This window comes from Diadema setosum, chromosome 5 (genome assembly GCF_964275005.1).
Source record: "Diadema setosum chromosome 5, eeDiaSeto1, whole genome shotgun sequence".
Classification (NCBI taxonomy): domain Eukaryota; kingdom Metazoa; phylum Echinodermata; class Echinoidea; order Diadematoida; family Diadematidae; genus Diadema; species Diadema setosum.
In genome coordinates this window covers 5,374,591-5,388,867 of record NC_092689.1, presented here as the reverse complement: position 1 = coordinate 5,388,867, position 14,277 = coordinate 5,374,591, and the positions used below count along the sequence as shown (strand labels likewise).

The 14,277-nt window shown below is 40.0% G+C and overlaps 1 protein-coding gene across 1 annotated transcript in view; it reads left to right on the top strand.

The window, feature by feature from the left end:
* LOC140228447 (cadherin-23-like) overlaps positions 1-14,277 on the top strand; it is a 145,759-nt gene that overhangs the window by 108,788 nt on the left and 22,694 nt on the right. Inside the window, exons 74-88 of the mRNA XM_072308662.1 lie at positions 499-806; positions 1,074-1,190; positions 1,882-2,062; positions 3,213-3,322; positions 4,936-5,170; positions 6,373-6,573; positions 7,266-7,498; positions 7,973-8,141; positions 9,130-9,350; positions 9,610-9,792; positions 11,293-11,403; positions 11,764-11,896; positions 12,553-12,798; positions 13,334-13,617; positions 14,120-14,208. Coding sequence (XP_072164763.1) covers positions 499-806; positions 1,074-1,190; positions 1,882-2,062; positions 3,213-3,322; positions 4,936-5,170; positions 6,373-6,573; positions 7,266-7,498; positions 7,973-8,141; positions 9,130-9,350; positions 9,610-9,792; positions 11,293-11,403; positions 11,764-11,896; positions 12,553-12,798; positions 13,334-13,617; positions 14,120-14,208 — 2,821 coding nt within the window. The remainder of the gene's footprint in view (positions 1-498; positions 807-1,073; positions 1,191-1,881; positions 2,063-3,212; positions 3,323-4,935; positions 5,171-6,372; positions 6,574-7,265; positions 7,499-7,972; positions 8,142-9,129; positions 9,351-9,609; positions 9,793-11,292; positions 11,404-11,763; positions 11,897-12,552; positions 12,799-13,333; positions 13,618-14,119; positions 14,209-14,277) is intronic.

The window sequence follows — 14,277 nt, the reverse complement described above, 5'->3', positions numbered from 1 at the left end:
TTGTTCAACGTGTAGTTTACCTTTGAGTTTGTCTTTGATGTCAATTCACAATCAGTTGCACTTCTCTTATAATTCATTTCTTTGCTTTAAGTCATTTTTTTGGAAACTCTTAACTCTATGACAAGTCCAAATATTGTTTTTGTGCCATCTCCCTAACAAGGGACGACTTCACTGCAACTCTTGCAAACGTGATATTTATACAGTTTGCTCCAGTTTTACACGTTTGGGTAAATGGGGGAAAAGGATTATGTATGGATCTATTTCAATGCTGTACAGACTTACCGCTGTACCGTTGAGGAAGGACTGATTTTGCTACAACACGCATTTCCCATAGACACCTGCCTGAGTATACTCGGGACTCGTCCTCAACGGGTTAAGCACCGTGTCAGCTGGAGTTTGAACCCATGACCTTACCCTTACAGGCCAAACACTTAACCACATGACCATAATTAGGAGCACTTGAGATATTGAATCCTGTTCAATCCGATTGAACTACAGGTCAGCTGATCCTGATTCGGGCCATCGACAGGGAGGTCCAGACTTGGGTTAACCTGACCATCCTGGCCGTCGACAAGGGAAACCCGTCCCTCAACTCCAGCATCCCCGTCTACATCGAGATCATCGACAACAATGACAACAACCCCGTCTTTGAGTTCCCCACGTACACCACCTCTGTGAATGAGAGTGCCATGGCTGGTACGTTCGTGATTGCCGTCAGCGCCATCGACAACGATGCGGCTGGAAATGGACGCGTAACATACAGTCTCGTTGGCGGTGATGGAAAATTCACGATTGACCCTGACACTGTGAGTTGACATGATTTGTATTTGTCATCCATGCCATGAAGTGTTATGCTAATGCTGTGTAGTCATTTGGAGAAATGAATGATAATTTCTCATGTCATTCAAAATCATACAAACTTTTGTCAACACACATATTCATGTGCATTGGCACATGCTTTTGACTCTTAGCTAGCACAGCCATGAAAAGAATCTAGCAAGACATACAAGGATGGAGCACGTTGTATATTTCTGTCTGGTCATACCTGTCTGTCCGTATGTTTGTGTCTACAGGGGGTGATAACACTGCTGGAGCAGCTGGACAAGGAGACGCAGTCCCAACATGTTCTGACTGTCTTCGCCAGGGACAACCCAGGGGACTCTGAGGACAGCAGGCAGGGGTCAACCACGGTGAGTCGCAGCTCCCCCAAAATGACCTCGCTTGACTTTTGACCCACAGCATAGCATCTTATCCCATACAACCTTATGCAAGATGATTATAAGCATGCCTGTTTAAGCCCAGCACAATAAAAAACCTGCCACAATCACCTTGTTAATCCACCAGTTCTCATTCTCATGCAAGGATAACACCATGACTGTAATTACCCTTGCAGCTCCACAATTCCCACATACACCAATATTGCATTGAGAAGAACTATCTTATGCAGATGTGAACGTATCAAAAAAGAAATAACAATAACTGTAATCCCTCCCTATACTTTGTCCAATTTTTTGTTTTGATCAACCATTGCTGGAAATCCTACGATGACAAAAAAAAAAGAGTTTATGAGTGTAGTATCTAAAGAGTAGTTGACCAATCACGTTACAAGCAAAAATGTTCAGTATGGTAGACTGCTAATGATACATGGCTGAGATACTATAGCATCGTATGCTGACAAAAAAACAATCAAGCTCGTTACGTCTACTGCTGCAATACCTTTGGTTCATTCCTTACTTATTCCATGATGCAGTGTCAGTCTGATGAGAACGTAATTTGAAACAAAGGCAATTTCCAAGATCGCATGTGTCATTTATACCTTATCTCCCAAATTTCACTGAACCATTCACTTCTCACCTTTGTTGCTGACTGGACACTTTGCAGGTGACGGTGGTGGTCCTGGATGCCAATGAATATCCTCCCGTGGTCACTCCGCCTGTCTTCAACGTCCAGGAGGGCCGTCCTGCTGGGGAGGTCGTGGGCGTCATCGACGCCACCGACCCCGACGATCCAGACAACCCTGACCAGATGATTTATTATGTCATTGTAGGCTCACAACCAGCAGGTGTGTATCTTGATTTCATGGAGCCATGACTTACTGTTGGCTCTTGCTGAATGCCAGTGATGGTACTGATGTCATTATTTAGAGTGACTATCGAGCCAGGATGACTGTGAAATGCAAATGAAAAGGGGGATGCCATCAATCAATTAATTGAGAGATATACTCATGAACATTACTGTATAAATATACAGCAAAATTGCTGTCGTAATGAATGTTAGTGACTACAAATTGGGAAGCGGTCAGAGATTTTACATGTTTATGCAAACTTTGAATATACCAGGGTACTGTATGTGCCATAATTTTTGCAAGTGTATCTACATGCATTTCTGTGAATTGCAGGAATTGACAGACATGTGACAATCAGCAGTTTGTCAAAATATTGCCTCTATAGCAGAAATGCATTTTAAATACTCTTTCCAATTGGGTATCTGCTATATCTTCTCCACAAAAAGAGTAATATCTATTTTCTTATTCTGTCACTGAGGTTATTGGTCACATTCAACACACTCATGAAATTGTTGTACATGTGTAGATTCACAAAATGCATGGCATATACAGATACATGTACAACTTTGCTTACGAAGCCTTGTACCACAATGAAACAATTACCAATGGGGAACTACCAGAGGCAGAGGAAATTGACTGGCAAAGATGAGAAATTGATAATTAAAGGCATAATTTACCATTTGCAGATGAAACAAAAACCCAACATTAGTGCTTTAAAATAGTTCTAAAATGTGAGTTAGGGATAGAAACAACCACTGTAAAAATCTGAATCCGTATAATCGATGTTAAGTATTGTTAAATACACAAAATGTGAACAATAGTTATAATAAGAATGCTTTCAGACTAAACCGTATACAGTTACGGTTTATTGAGAAAAATGCTGATATCTCCTCATATTTTAGGCTTTATTGCAAAAATTTTATATGGCAGGATGTTTTGTGATACAACAGACCTACACATATGCATCAAATGTGATATCTTGAACATTTTTGAAATCACTGCTCCCAAAAGTAAACTGGACCTTTAAAGAATTGAATAACAGTAATAACAATCTGATGGGTAGCTTTTCGTGAAAACAATCATTTGATGTAATACATGTACAATCCATCAACATCATTTCAAATTCCCAACTTTGCACCTCATGCAGTTGGTACCACATTGTTTGTCATCAACAACATGACGGGCGAGGTGACGACCACTGGTCCACTGGACAGGGACAATGGAACCCACCCTGCGGTCATCTATCTGGACATCTTGGTGAGTTGTAAAAATAAAAAAAGTTACAGATACTTTTGATTGTATAGGTTATCATATCAACTTCGAAAGAGAAATGACTCCAGTGTTAGTGTTTGAGCAAAGAGTTTGCTGCCATTCCCCCCCCCCCCACCCGCCCCACTTGTATGACAGTCTCGGTTTTTCTCACTGACAAGATGGAAATGAATTGAAGCCGAAATATGTTTCACATAAGAGTGATGGTGTATTGATTAGCTCTTAATAGCACTAGAGCAGAGTTTAGTTTTCCTTCTAAGAGAATGCACACATATATTTGAATGTCACTTTTCTTTTTCTGTGTGCCAGCACTCCATTGACCCCATACAGTTACTCATTATTGTCCCCGCCGAACGAGTTCGAGCAGGGGACTATGAAACGGGCTCCGTACGTGTGTGTGTCCATGCGTCCGTCCGTGTGTGATCAAAATGTTCAATTTGCTACTTCTCTGTCATTTATGAGCCAATTTTGATTCTGTTTGCTTTATATGATAGCACTACATGGGAGCTTTGAAACTTCTACACAGAATTTCAGTTGTGACCTTTGACCTTTGACCTTTGACCTATATTGTACATTTTGCTACAAAATGCTACTCCTTCGCCATTTCTAACCCGATTTCCATTCCGTTTGCTTTATGTAATGGCACTAGGTGAGGGCTTCAAAACTTCTACACAGAATTTTGACCTTTGACTTCTTTGACCTTTGACCTTGATTTTTGACCTATATTGTACATTTTGCTACAAAATGCTACTCCTTCGCCATTTCTAACCCGATTTCGATTCCGTTTGCTTTATGTGATGGCACTAGTTGAGGGATTCAAAACTTCTACACAGAATTTTGACCTTTGTCTTCTTTGACCTTTGATCTTAATTTTTGACCTATATTGTGCATTTTGCTACAAAATGCTACTCCTTCGCCATTTCTAACCCGATTTCGATTCCGTTTGCTTTATGTGATAGCACTAGGTGAGAGCTTCAAAGCTTCTACACAGAATTTTGACCTTTGTCTTCTTTGACCTTTGACCTTGATTTTTGACCTATATTGTACATTGGCTACAAAATGCTACTCCTTCGCCATTTCTAACCCAATTTCGATTCCATTTGCTTTATGTGATGGCACTAGGTGAGGGCTTCAAAACTTCTACACAGAATTTTGACCTTTGACTTCTTTGACCTTTGACCTTGATTTTTTACCTATATTGCACATTTTGTTACAAAATGCTACTTCCGGCGGGGACATATATTACGCACCGCGTAATTTCTACTTTTCCTTGTTTCATTTGACTTCCTTCCAGCCCCCACCCCCCCCCCAAAAAAAAAAAAAAAAAAAAAATTGGTCATATGCTACTTTACAGATTTGTGTGTACTACCCTTTTGTTATGCCCTCTGCCTTGCGGTTAAATGTTCATCATTGTTTCTTTCATATATTAGATTATTTGTGGCTTAAATTTATGCATCAAGGTTTACCTAAATACCTGCAGTTCTCATGTTTTCATGATGTCAAATTGAGAGCTCGTTGATTTTGGATTAAAGAAATGTTTGTGCAGTTGAGGAGAGTCCTTGAATGTATTTTTAAAGTCAATGCTGTAAAATCCATTACAGGTGTATGATGGAGGCAGTCCGGACCTCAGCACTCCAGTCACGGCCGTTATCAACATTGAAGACATCAACGATAACGATCCGGTGTTCACGCGACCAGTCTACACTGCCCCCGTTCCGGAGACCCACCCTCCGGGGGAGGTCATCGTCACCGTGGTCGCCAACGATCCAGATGGAGACAGCGATCTGACATACTCCATCACCGGCGGCAACCAGAACAGCACCTTCATCATCGATCGTTAGTTTCCTCACTCATTCAGTTTCTTTTTTTTTTCTGCTCAGACTTATGCCCCTGTCACCTGTAAACTTCATTGATGTAATAAAGCTGTATGTACATGTATCTTGTATACGTGACAGCTGGCTGTTGACATTACGACTTGACGTATGCTATCTTTAGCAACATTTTTGCAAACATAGAAGTAGAAGGCAAGTAGCTGCATCCAAGTATCGTGGCTGTGTCTTATCATATGGGATGGCTCGTTAATGATAATTGTGATATCACCATCTTCAGAACAAAGTGGTGGCAGATTGAGAATAGGAAGTACACTCTCCCTCCCATATGATAAGACTTCATGATTGAACTCTGGTAAATTCCCATCTAAGCATATATGACCCTGCATCACAAAACCAAAAAAAAGTAACCAGATGTGGATTTTTAGTTAAGGTCAGATTCTAAAAGAGCAGACTCTAAGCTTTAAAATTATGTATAACTCAATTCAAATGGACTCTCCTAACCTACCTAAACATTGGAAAGAAAGCACACACTCTGGAAAAGTGTGAACCCAGAAAAGAGACTCTGGAGAACAGGGTCTATTCAAGCGCTTAATCTTTAGTAAGCATTGCTACCTGTGCCATGAATGGGACAGAAAACAGGATGTAAACCACCATGGCAACAACAATGAAGGGATTATCAGATTAAGCTGAAATTGAGCATGCTCTATTAACACATTCTGTCCATGATTGATGCCAACTTTCAAAGCAGTAGGATTGTGCTTTCAAAAGTTATCAGAGTTGAAAGTGGAGAGTGTGCAAAGGATTTTTCAAGAAATAAAAAGGGGCCTCTAAGACATACTTGATCACACTACTCCACCAAAATAGGGGTTGTAGAAAAACTGCTGAAAACCCACTTTCCAATTCATTTTATGATCCCAAACTTAAGCATAAGGTAGAAGAATAGCTCTTTCAGAAAAAGTGGAAAACTCAATATTGACTTGGTCGACCTGTTTCACCTTTTTTGAGTCCTGATGTAAAATCAAGGGGTGTGACTTTTTGTTGGTTTACTGATGCATGGACATATATATCAAAGTAGTTTATACAGCGGGAAAGATATTTAGGTGTCATGTGTAGGATGCCCTTCAAAGGTTTGACGTTATCCCAAGAGAAAGTGTAAGAATCCACCACTAATTACTCTGGATTCTCATTGCACCCACTCTATTGCAGCATCCTCTGGAGACATCATTCCAACCAAACCCCTGGACTACGAGACTATCACTGTCTATAATCTGACTGTTGTGGTGACGGACAACGGAGGGCAGACTTCAACAACCTATGTTGTTATCCCTGTTGGAGATGCCAACGACCAAAACCCGGCCTTCATTCAAGACCCTTACAGCTTTTCTGTACTTGAGAATGAACCATCAGGTAAAATGTTTGCTTGGGAAAGACAATGTGCTGTAGAGTCTAGGATGTTTGTTAAGTGGGTGGTGGTCCTGGATAACCTGAAGTAAAAGAATTGAAATCATTGCATACAGGAATAGGTGCACAATGTGTATCAAATCTACATGTATAGAACAGGTAAACCTCCACACACATGTACACACACCGACGTGTACAAGAAATATACAGTATGTGTCAAAGTATTACATATGCAATTATGAGATGTTCAAACATTATGTTTGCTGTAAGCTTCAATCATACTAACATTACATCTGTGCAATTTAAAAAGAAATATTTCCCCTTTTAGAAATACCAACTCACTTCCCCTTTGCTGTGAGAATGAAATTTGCAGAGATGTATGAAAGTGAAGATAGATATACAGCAGTCCATGGTGTCTGGAGTAGTTTACATCTATCCATCTATTTCAATACTTTACATTGCTTGCTTGTGGCGGATGTATTTCCAGTAATGCCTGATGCACAGAACCACCCTGAAATCATAAACTTGTGTGCTTTCAAAGGCCATCATCGTTATTACACTTGATAGCAAGAAAGTTACAGTCTGAACTTCGTAAACTCCCCCACCCCTTCCTCCGGTTCAGGGCTCTACTATATGTCCACAATGAATCTTTCACTCCAAGTACATTGCCATGTTTGGACTCCTCTGCTGCTCTCCAGGTACTGAGGTGGGTGTGGTCCAGGCGATGGATGGCGACACCCAGTCCGAGTTTGCTGACATCATCTACACCATCATCTCCGGGGACAACGAGGGCCACTTTTCGGTCAACCAGACGACGGGCATCATTACCACAGCAGTGATGTTGGACCGCGAGACGATCAGCGAATACGTTCTTGTAGTGGGGGCCCACAACCCTCAACCTGCCACCGGCGGTTTCACGGGAACCGCTTCGGTAAGTCCTTCAGAAAGAGTGAAGCTTTGTGATTATACCATTTGTGTATGATGTTCCTGTATGTTCCTGTATCATGCTGTGTAACTGTTTTTTAATATGCATGGACTTGTGGAAGAACAACCTGTGGCTGAAACAAGTGCCTGTGTGGAAATAACATGAATGAATGAATGAGTGAGTGAGTGAGTGAATGAATGAATGAATGAATGAATGAATGAATGAATGAATGAATGAATGAATGAATGAATGAATGAATGAAACCAATTTCATGATTATCATTTTTGTAGCAGTGCAATCTTAGTTTTGTTTGTTGGTTAAAGTGGCTCATTGAACTCATCTCAAGTGTAAACAGGCTGATGTGATCGTGGTATTTGCCTGTGATTTTTCTCTTCAGTTGTCTCTCAATATGTAGAAAAATTGGGACCTTTGATTTCCTCATCAGTTAAAAGGAACATAACAATCTGTCATATTTTGCAGGTGTCGATCTTGGTGAGAGATGTGAATGACAACACTCCGCTGTTTGACAGCAATCTGTACAATGCCATCTTAAGTTCCAACACGGACGTCGTTGAGGTGCACGCCCAGGACCCGGACGAAGGGGTCAATGGCGTAGTCATCTACGAGATCGTGTCCGGGAATGATGGTGGTGAGTGTGGATGACCATTGCTACTCTGTCCAAGCATGTCTGACCCCCATTAATTCTTTTCTTTCTGTTAATTGTCTTTAATATTTACAGTGATTTGTTATCCAAGATTTGATTCAATTATTTTCTAATCTATTCATTCCTTAGTATCTATTTTTTTTTTTCTATTAACCCATTCATCATCCCTTCTTTGATTTATTCAGCCAGCCAGCCATTGATTCCTCTGTTTATTTGTGTGGTCATTCATGATTATTACTATCCCTTACTGATAGATGCATATCTTACCTTCGTGTTCAGTATTTCATATTTCCTTTGCGATCACTCATTGCAATCAAATGTCCATCTACATTGTGTATCTATATATTTATCTACACTCTATGTGTATATCCATTCATGAATACAACTGTACATTGTTAGGATACCTTTGCATATACATGTACTTTTACCCATGAAGCATGTTATCAAGTCATATTCATTCTTCTCTGCTTTGATATATTGCAGTATGACAAATTAATATATATATATAATTTTTAAATCCTGAAATTGAAAAATTGATCAAGTACGATTTTAGTATTTTTAGAACAAAGATGTAGCACAATACAATATTTTAGTTGTGCATTTTCCATAAAAAGAAAAAAAATTATCCACTTATCACCTAGAATGAAGAATTCATTGCCAACTCCTTTTATAACAGAATGAATGCCTTCATGACATGTCAAGCATACAGTAATTAGGGCTTGGAATTGCAGCAAATTTCGATGTGAGTTGTATTCAAGTTTTACATTACTTTCCTTTATGTGCATACTGCAATCATGAAGTGAAAAATGGAATGATAGCTTTGAGTGACAACTTCTACAGGAGATTGAGAATTTGAAGTTGGCAGTGATAACTCTACATCGTAAAAAGGTCACAAGCATTTTTTGATCGTGTAAATGTTAGTTTTCAAATAGCTATACACAACACTTAAAAAATTTTCCGGCCCCACTTTCAGATCTATTCACGATTGACGAACGCTCTGGGGTCATCACACTCGTCAACACCCTGGACTCCCCATTGGTGCGCAACTACACCCTCATCATCGTGGCCCGCGATCTCGGGACGCCCTCGCTCCAGAGCAACACTACGGTTAACATCGATGTCAGCTACCTGGGCGACAACTTTGCCCCCAGATTTGTGCAGCCGTCTCAAGGCCAGCTTGTGCAGATTCGAGAGGTATGTAAAGTGTATGGTGTAGAGACTTAAGAGATTTCCAGAAGGTAGAGCACACATACAGACACATACATGCAGAACAACAATCAAATCATGTCATAAAGATGAGGCACAGAATAGTAAAGAGCTCTAACAATTCATGTCAAGAGATCGTTCCTACAATGTACATTGTGCAATGATCACTGTTAAGTGTGCATTAACACATACCTTTAATATCCCCATCCCTTTTATCTCTTCATTTTGCATCCAAATCATCACCCAGAATAATGCTCCGGGGGCGCTTGTCATAACGGCCTATGCCATCGACAACGACTTTGGCAACAATGGCATCGTGGACTACAGCTTCCTACCCATCGACGACTACGAGTTGTTCGACATCGATCCCAGTTCAGGCAACATCACTATCAAGATCTCTGCAGACAGGGAGACAAGGCAGAACTACAGAGTAAGAAATCAGATTCTATTGGGGTCAGTAGATAATGGTAGGAAGGTATCACTGTGGCACTACTTGAGAGAGAACAGGAAAATTTTGTTCTTTTTGAAGAGCATTAGTTTAATAATAATAATAATGATAATTGCATTTATATGGCGCTTCATACTAACGTTTCTAAGCGCACTTTTGCTACTCATAGACTAGAAAACACAATAACATTAACAAAATCAGCGTTAATAGTAAAAAAAGAAGAAGAAAGAAAAGAAAAGAAAAATACATGTGATACAACGGTACAATAATTGATAACTGTGTGCGCCTCCAGAAAAAAAAAAAATTTACAACTGATTAAACAGGTGAGTTTTGAGAAGAATTTTAAATGATTCGACAGATGAGGCATTCTGAATATAAAGAGGGAGTTTATTCCAAAGAGTGGGAGCAATGGAAGAGAAGGCTCGGTCACCATAACGGGTTTTTGTACGTGGGCCATGAAGTAATTGGAGAGAGGAAGATGAACGGAGGGGTCTGGCAGAAGAGGAGGAGCGGAGAGAGACTAGGTTTTGAAGATATATGGGTGCAAGATTACGTGTGATTTTGTACGTCAGAAGTAGGATTTAAAGGTACTAGCCCACATTTGCAAACCCACGAAAATCAAAACTGCATAAAACAGGTCCAATATGAATTACAAGTACAAGTTATAACAGTAACATACCTCACCTGTCGCTCTTTGTCTATACCATTCAATAAAAGAGAGAAAATCATCGTTTTAAAATCAATTTTCAAACCGGGTCAACCTGACCCAAAATGGAATTACGAGCGCGGGCTATAGCTACGTACATTGTACATGTAACACGTACGTGGACCGGAGCTAGCGAGCGTTATACGCATGCATACGGATTACGGTGCATTTTCATTTATTTTTATGAAAGTAATGGACTAATTGGAACGAAATTTTGCACAGGTGTTACTGCAATCATACCCAAACTCCATGCTAACTATGAGACCAATTGCTGCAGGTTTACAAATGTGGGCTAATACCTTTAAGACAAAAAATGGCATTGCTCTTCCATGTCTGAGGGCTGGCAGTGTTCTTGAGATTTGTATTAGAGTCTTTTAAGGGAAACTTTGTATTCCTTTGGAATTATGTGTGAAAAAGGTGAAGCTGACATCAACCCAGTAAGGACAGGTCTTGAGTATACTTGGGCAGGTGTCTATGGGAAATGCGTGTTATTGCAAAATGAGCTCATTCTCAACAGCTGTAGGTTGAATGCTTGCCTTCCAGAAGAGATGTGCAAGAGTTGCTGGACATTCAAAGTTTGATCTATGTCCCCATTTGTAGCTGTTTGCAACTCCTGTCCCTATTTTGAAGTCATCCAGGGCATGCTATACATAGCATCAAATTCACAGAAAATATCTTTATTAGGCCGCTGAGTCCCCATTGTGTATATGACGTGTGTAGCAATGACTGTGAGTATGAAAAAGGCATTTATAAATATTTCTGTCTTGTGCCTACAGCTGACTGTCGTAGCCACAGATCGCGGAAACCCAGCTTTGTCTACGACTCAGACTTTTGTTGTTGGCATCCTGGACGAAAACGACAATGAACCTTTCTTTGAGCGACCAGACGTGAGTATCTGCCTCCATGGATATCTGTCCAGGATGAATAACAGAATATTTTTATCTCAAAACATCTACTAGGGCTTTCCAATTTAACAAATGATGGTCATGCATGATTTATGTGTTGGTAGCAGAAATTGTTTGCTTTGAAGTTAATTTGCAAGTGCATACTTACATTTCCATCAATCTTTTGGTTAAATGCTTCATTTGTTTTTTGAACCATCCATTTGAGGATCAATATAGAAAATGTTTGAAACAATGGATAAAACTAAATTTTGCTTTGCATGTTTGGCCCTTTTTGACAGTTGGTAAAGTATATCTGAACATGATTATGATTGTGCATTTTATTACTTTAATTTCCTTTCGTAGGGAATCAACATTCCAGTTCTACAGAATCTGAATGTGTTTGAGAATGCCAACATCAGTGATCTTGTTGGATTCATCACTCCAGCCATTGACTTGGACGTTGGGCCAAATGCAGTCATCTACTATTACATCGTTGGTGGGTGCAACATGATTGATAGATAAATAGATAGATAGATAGATAGATAGATAGATAGATAGATAGATAGATAGATAGATATATAGGTAGATAGACAGATAGATAGATAGATAGATTGATTGATTGAAAGATAGATGGATAGATAGATAAAGATAGAACAGATAGATAGAGATAGATGGATAAATAGATAGAACAGGTAGATAGATAGAGATAGATAGATAGATAGATAGATAGATAGATAGATAGATAGATAATTAGATAGGTAGATAGATAGAATGAACAGGTAGATAGATAGAGATAGATAGACAGACAGAGACATTGATGAAGATAGATAGGCAGACAGGCAGACAGAAAAATAATTATATAGTAGATAATCCTCGTATGTCATCACAGAAAAGCAGGTGGACTAAGGAAACATTTTACACACATTTCACTGTCCATCCACAAAGACCTCACTGTGATGATGTATACCTCCACATCTTTTACCCTAGATTTCACTTCACACTGCTTTTAGTTGTCTTGGTTTCAAAGTCAAAGAGTTTTGGAGACATTATTTGAGATATTTGATACAGAGCTGTGATGCATAACAGCCCCAAATGATCATTTATGTATCTATGATAATGAATGATATGTTTGACATATCTATTCCGTCACAGATGGCAATGGTAATGGATTCTTTATCATCAACTCTACCACTGGTGAGATATTTGTCAATGGCACTCTTGACCGGGAGACTCTGGCCTCCCACACCATTGTCGTCCTGGCAACCAACGATGCCAACTACGTCCCAGGGAGTGGGCCGTACAACGTGGTGGACAACATCTCCCTGAAGGAAGTCCGCATCACGCTGCTCGACATCGACGACAACGGACCTGTCTTCTCCCAGGTGGAGATATCAGCATGTGAGTTGACGAGAAGAGTAACACCACATTTATCTGGCTCAAACTCTCTCAGTAATGTGCAAGTTGTGTTTCAAGACCAGTCTTTAACCAGACTGAGAGAGCAGGATATATGTTGTATATTTAAGGTGTTGAAAATACGACTTCTGTTCATCCAGTCCAGCTCCAGGTTATTCCATGATATGTCAGGTATATCTTACAGTCAGTCTTTTAACTTTTAAACTGAGGTGTCTTTACAAGGGGCAAATGTGTCAAGCATACATGTGGTTTAAGAGTATGCAGATGGATTAATGCAAAACACTTTTTAAAGTGGCAGGAAAGTCTTAAAATCCAATCAAAAGTTATGAATTTTTGCCATGTGCCACCCACTCTACATGGGAACAACTTGTAATGTCACAGCGGTTACTGGGACAAATACAAGTAAATCTTGGTTGCCAGTCTTGGTGTGTATGGCAGTATTTTGTACAGTAAGCATAATTCACATTTAGGCAGATGGTAAAGGAAACTCCTCTCTCTCTCTCTCCTCTCTCGTTTCAAGGCATCCCATTTGATATATCACTTGGGGGAACAGCACTCACAGTCTCCGTCACAGACCCAGACGGTGCCTCCACGCCGGACGTCACCTACTCCATCCAGGCCGCCGTCTTTGTGGCCGGCGACGGGACGCGATCGGGGGCCCAGTCGTCATTCCGCATCGACGCCACAACGGGACAGATCACCACCAACCAGCAGTTCACTCAGACCCACCTGCAGGGTTACTTTGATTTGGTCATCCTGGCAACGGACAACAACTCGGGGCAGACCGCTGTGACAACAGTCAGAGTATGTAATACTGCCCTCTACTTCTATAAACTAGTTGAAGTTGTTTCCTAATTCCCCTACGTGAATGACAGTAAAGCATTTTTTTTTTCTTAGTAAATTTCAAATCTTCAAATCTGTGACTTGATATGCTTCTTTCCAAAAAGGTTGTGTGTATAACCCGAAAAGTCCACTAGGTAGCATTGTATGCATGTATCTGATGTCAGTGTTCGGTCCATCTCTTACTTTGCATATATTTGCATATGCATGTATATCTTAGACCTCTCTCTCTCTTAGTAGATATGAATTAAAAAGATATGTATGTAGATGGCTTAATGGATTTAAAAGGGATATGTATGTAGATGGCTTAAAGGATAAACAGGTAGATAGATGGATAGGTCTAAAGATAATAGATTAACAGACTGGTAAATATGCAAATAGAGAGAGGTCGTAAATAATACTGCAGGTGTTTTAAAGATTTCAAAGGCTTCTTCATCATTTCTGTCTCTTTCCCACACCATAACAGATCTGTATTTTGGATAACAACCAACGGGTCGTCGTTGTTATCGACCGTGGAATTGACATTGTGAGAGACAACAGAGATATCCTGATAGAGTAAGTAAAGCTAGAAAGGAACTTCCTTGACATCTGCTCTGAAGCTCTTGTGAGTGTATGCTATTTCTG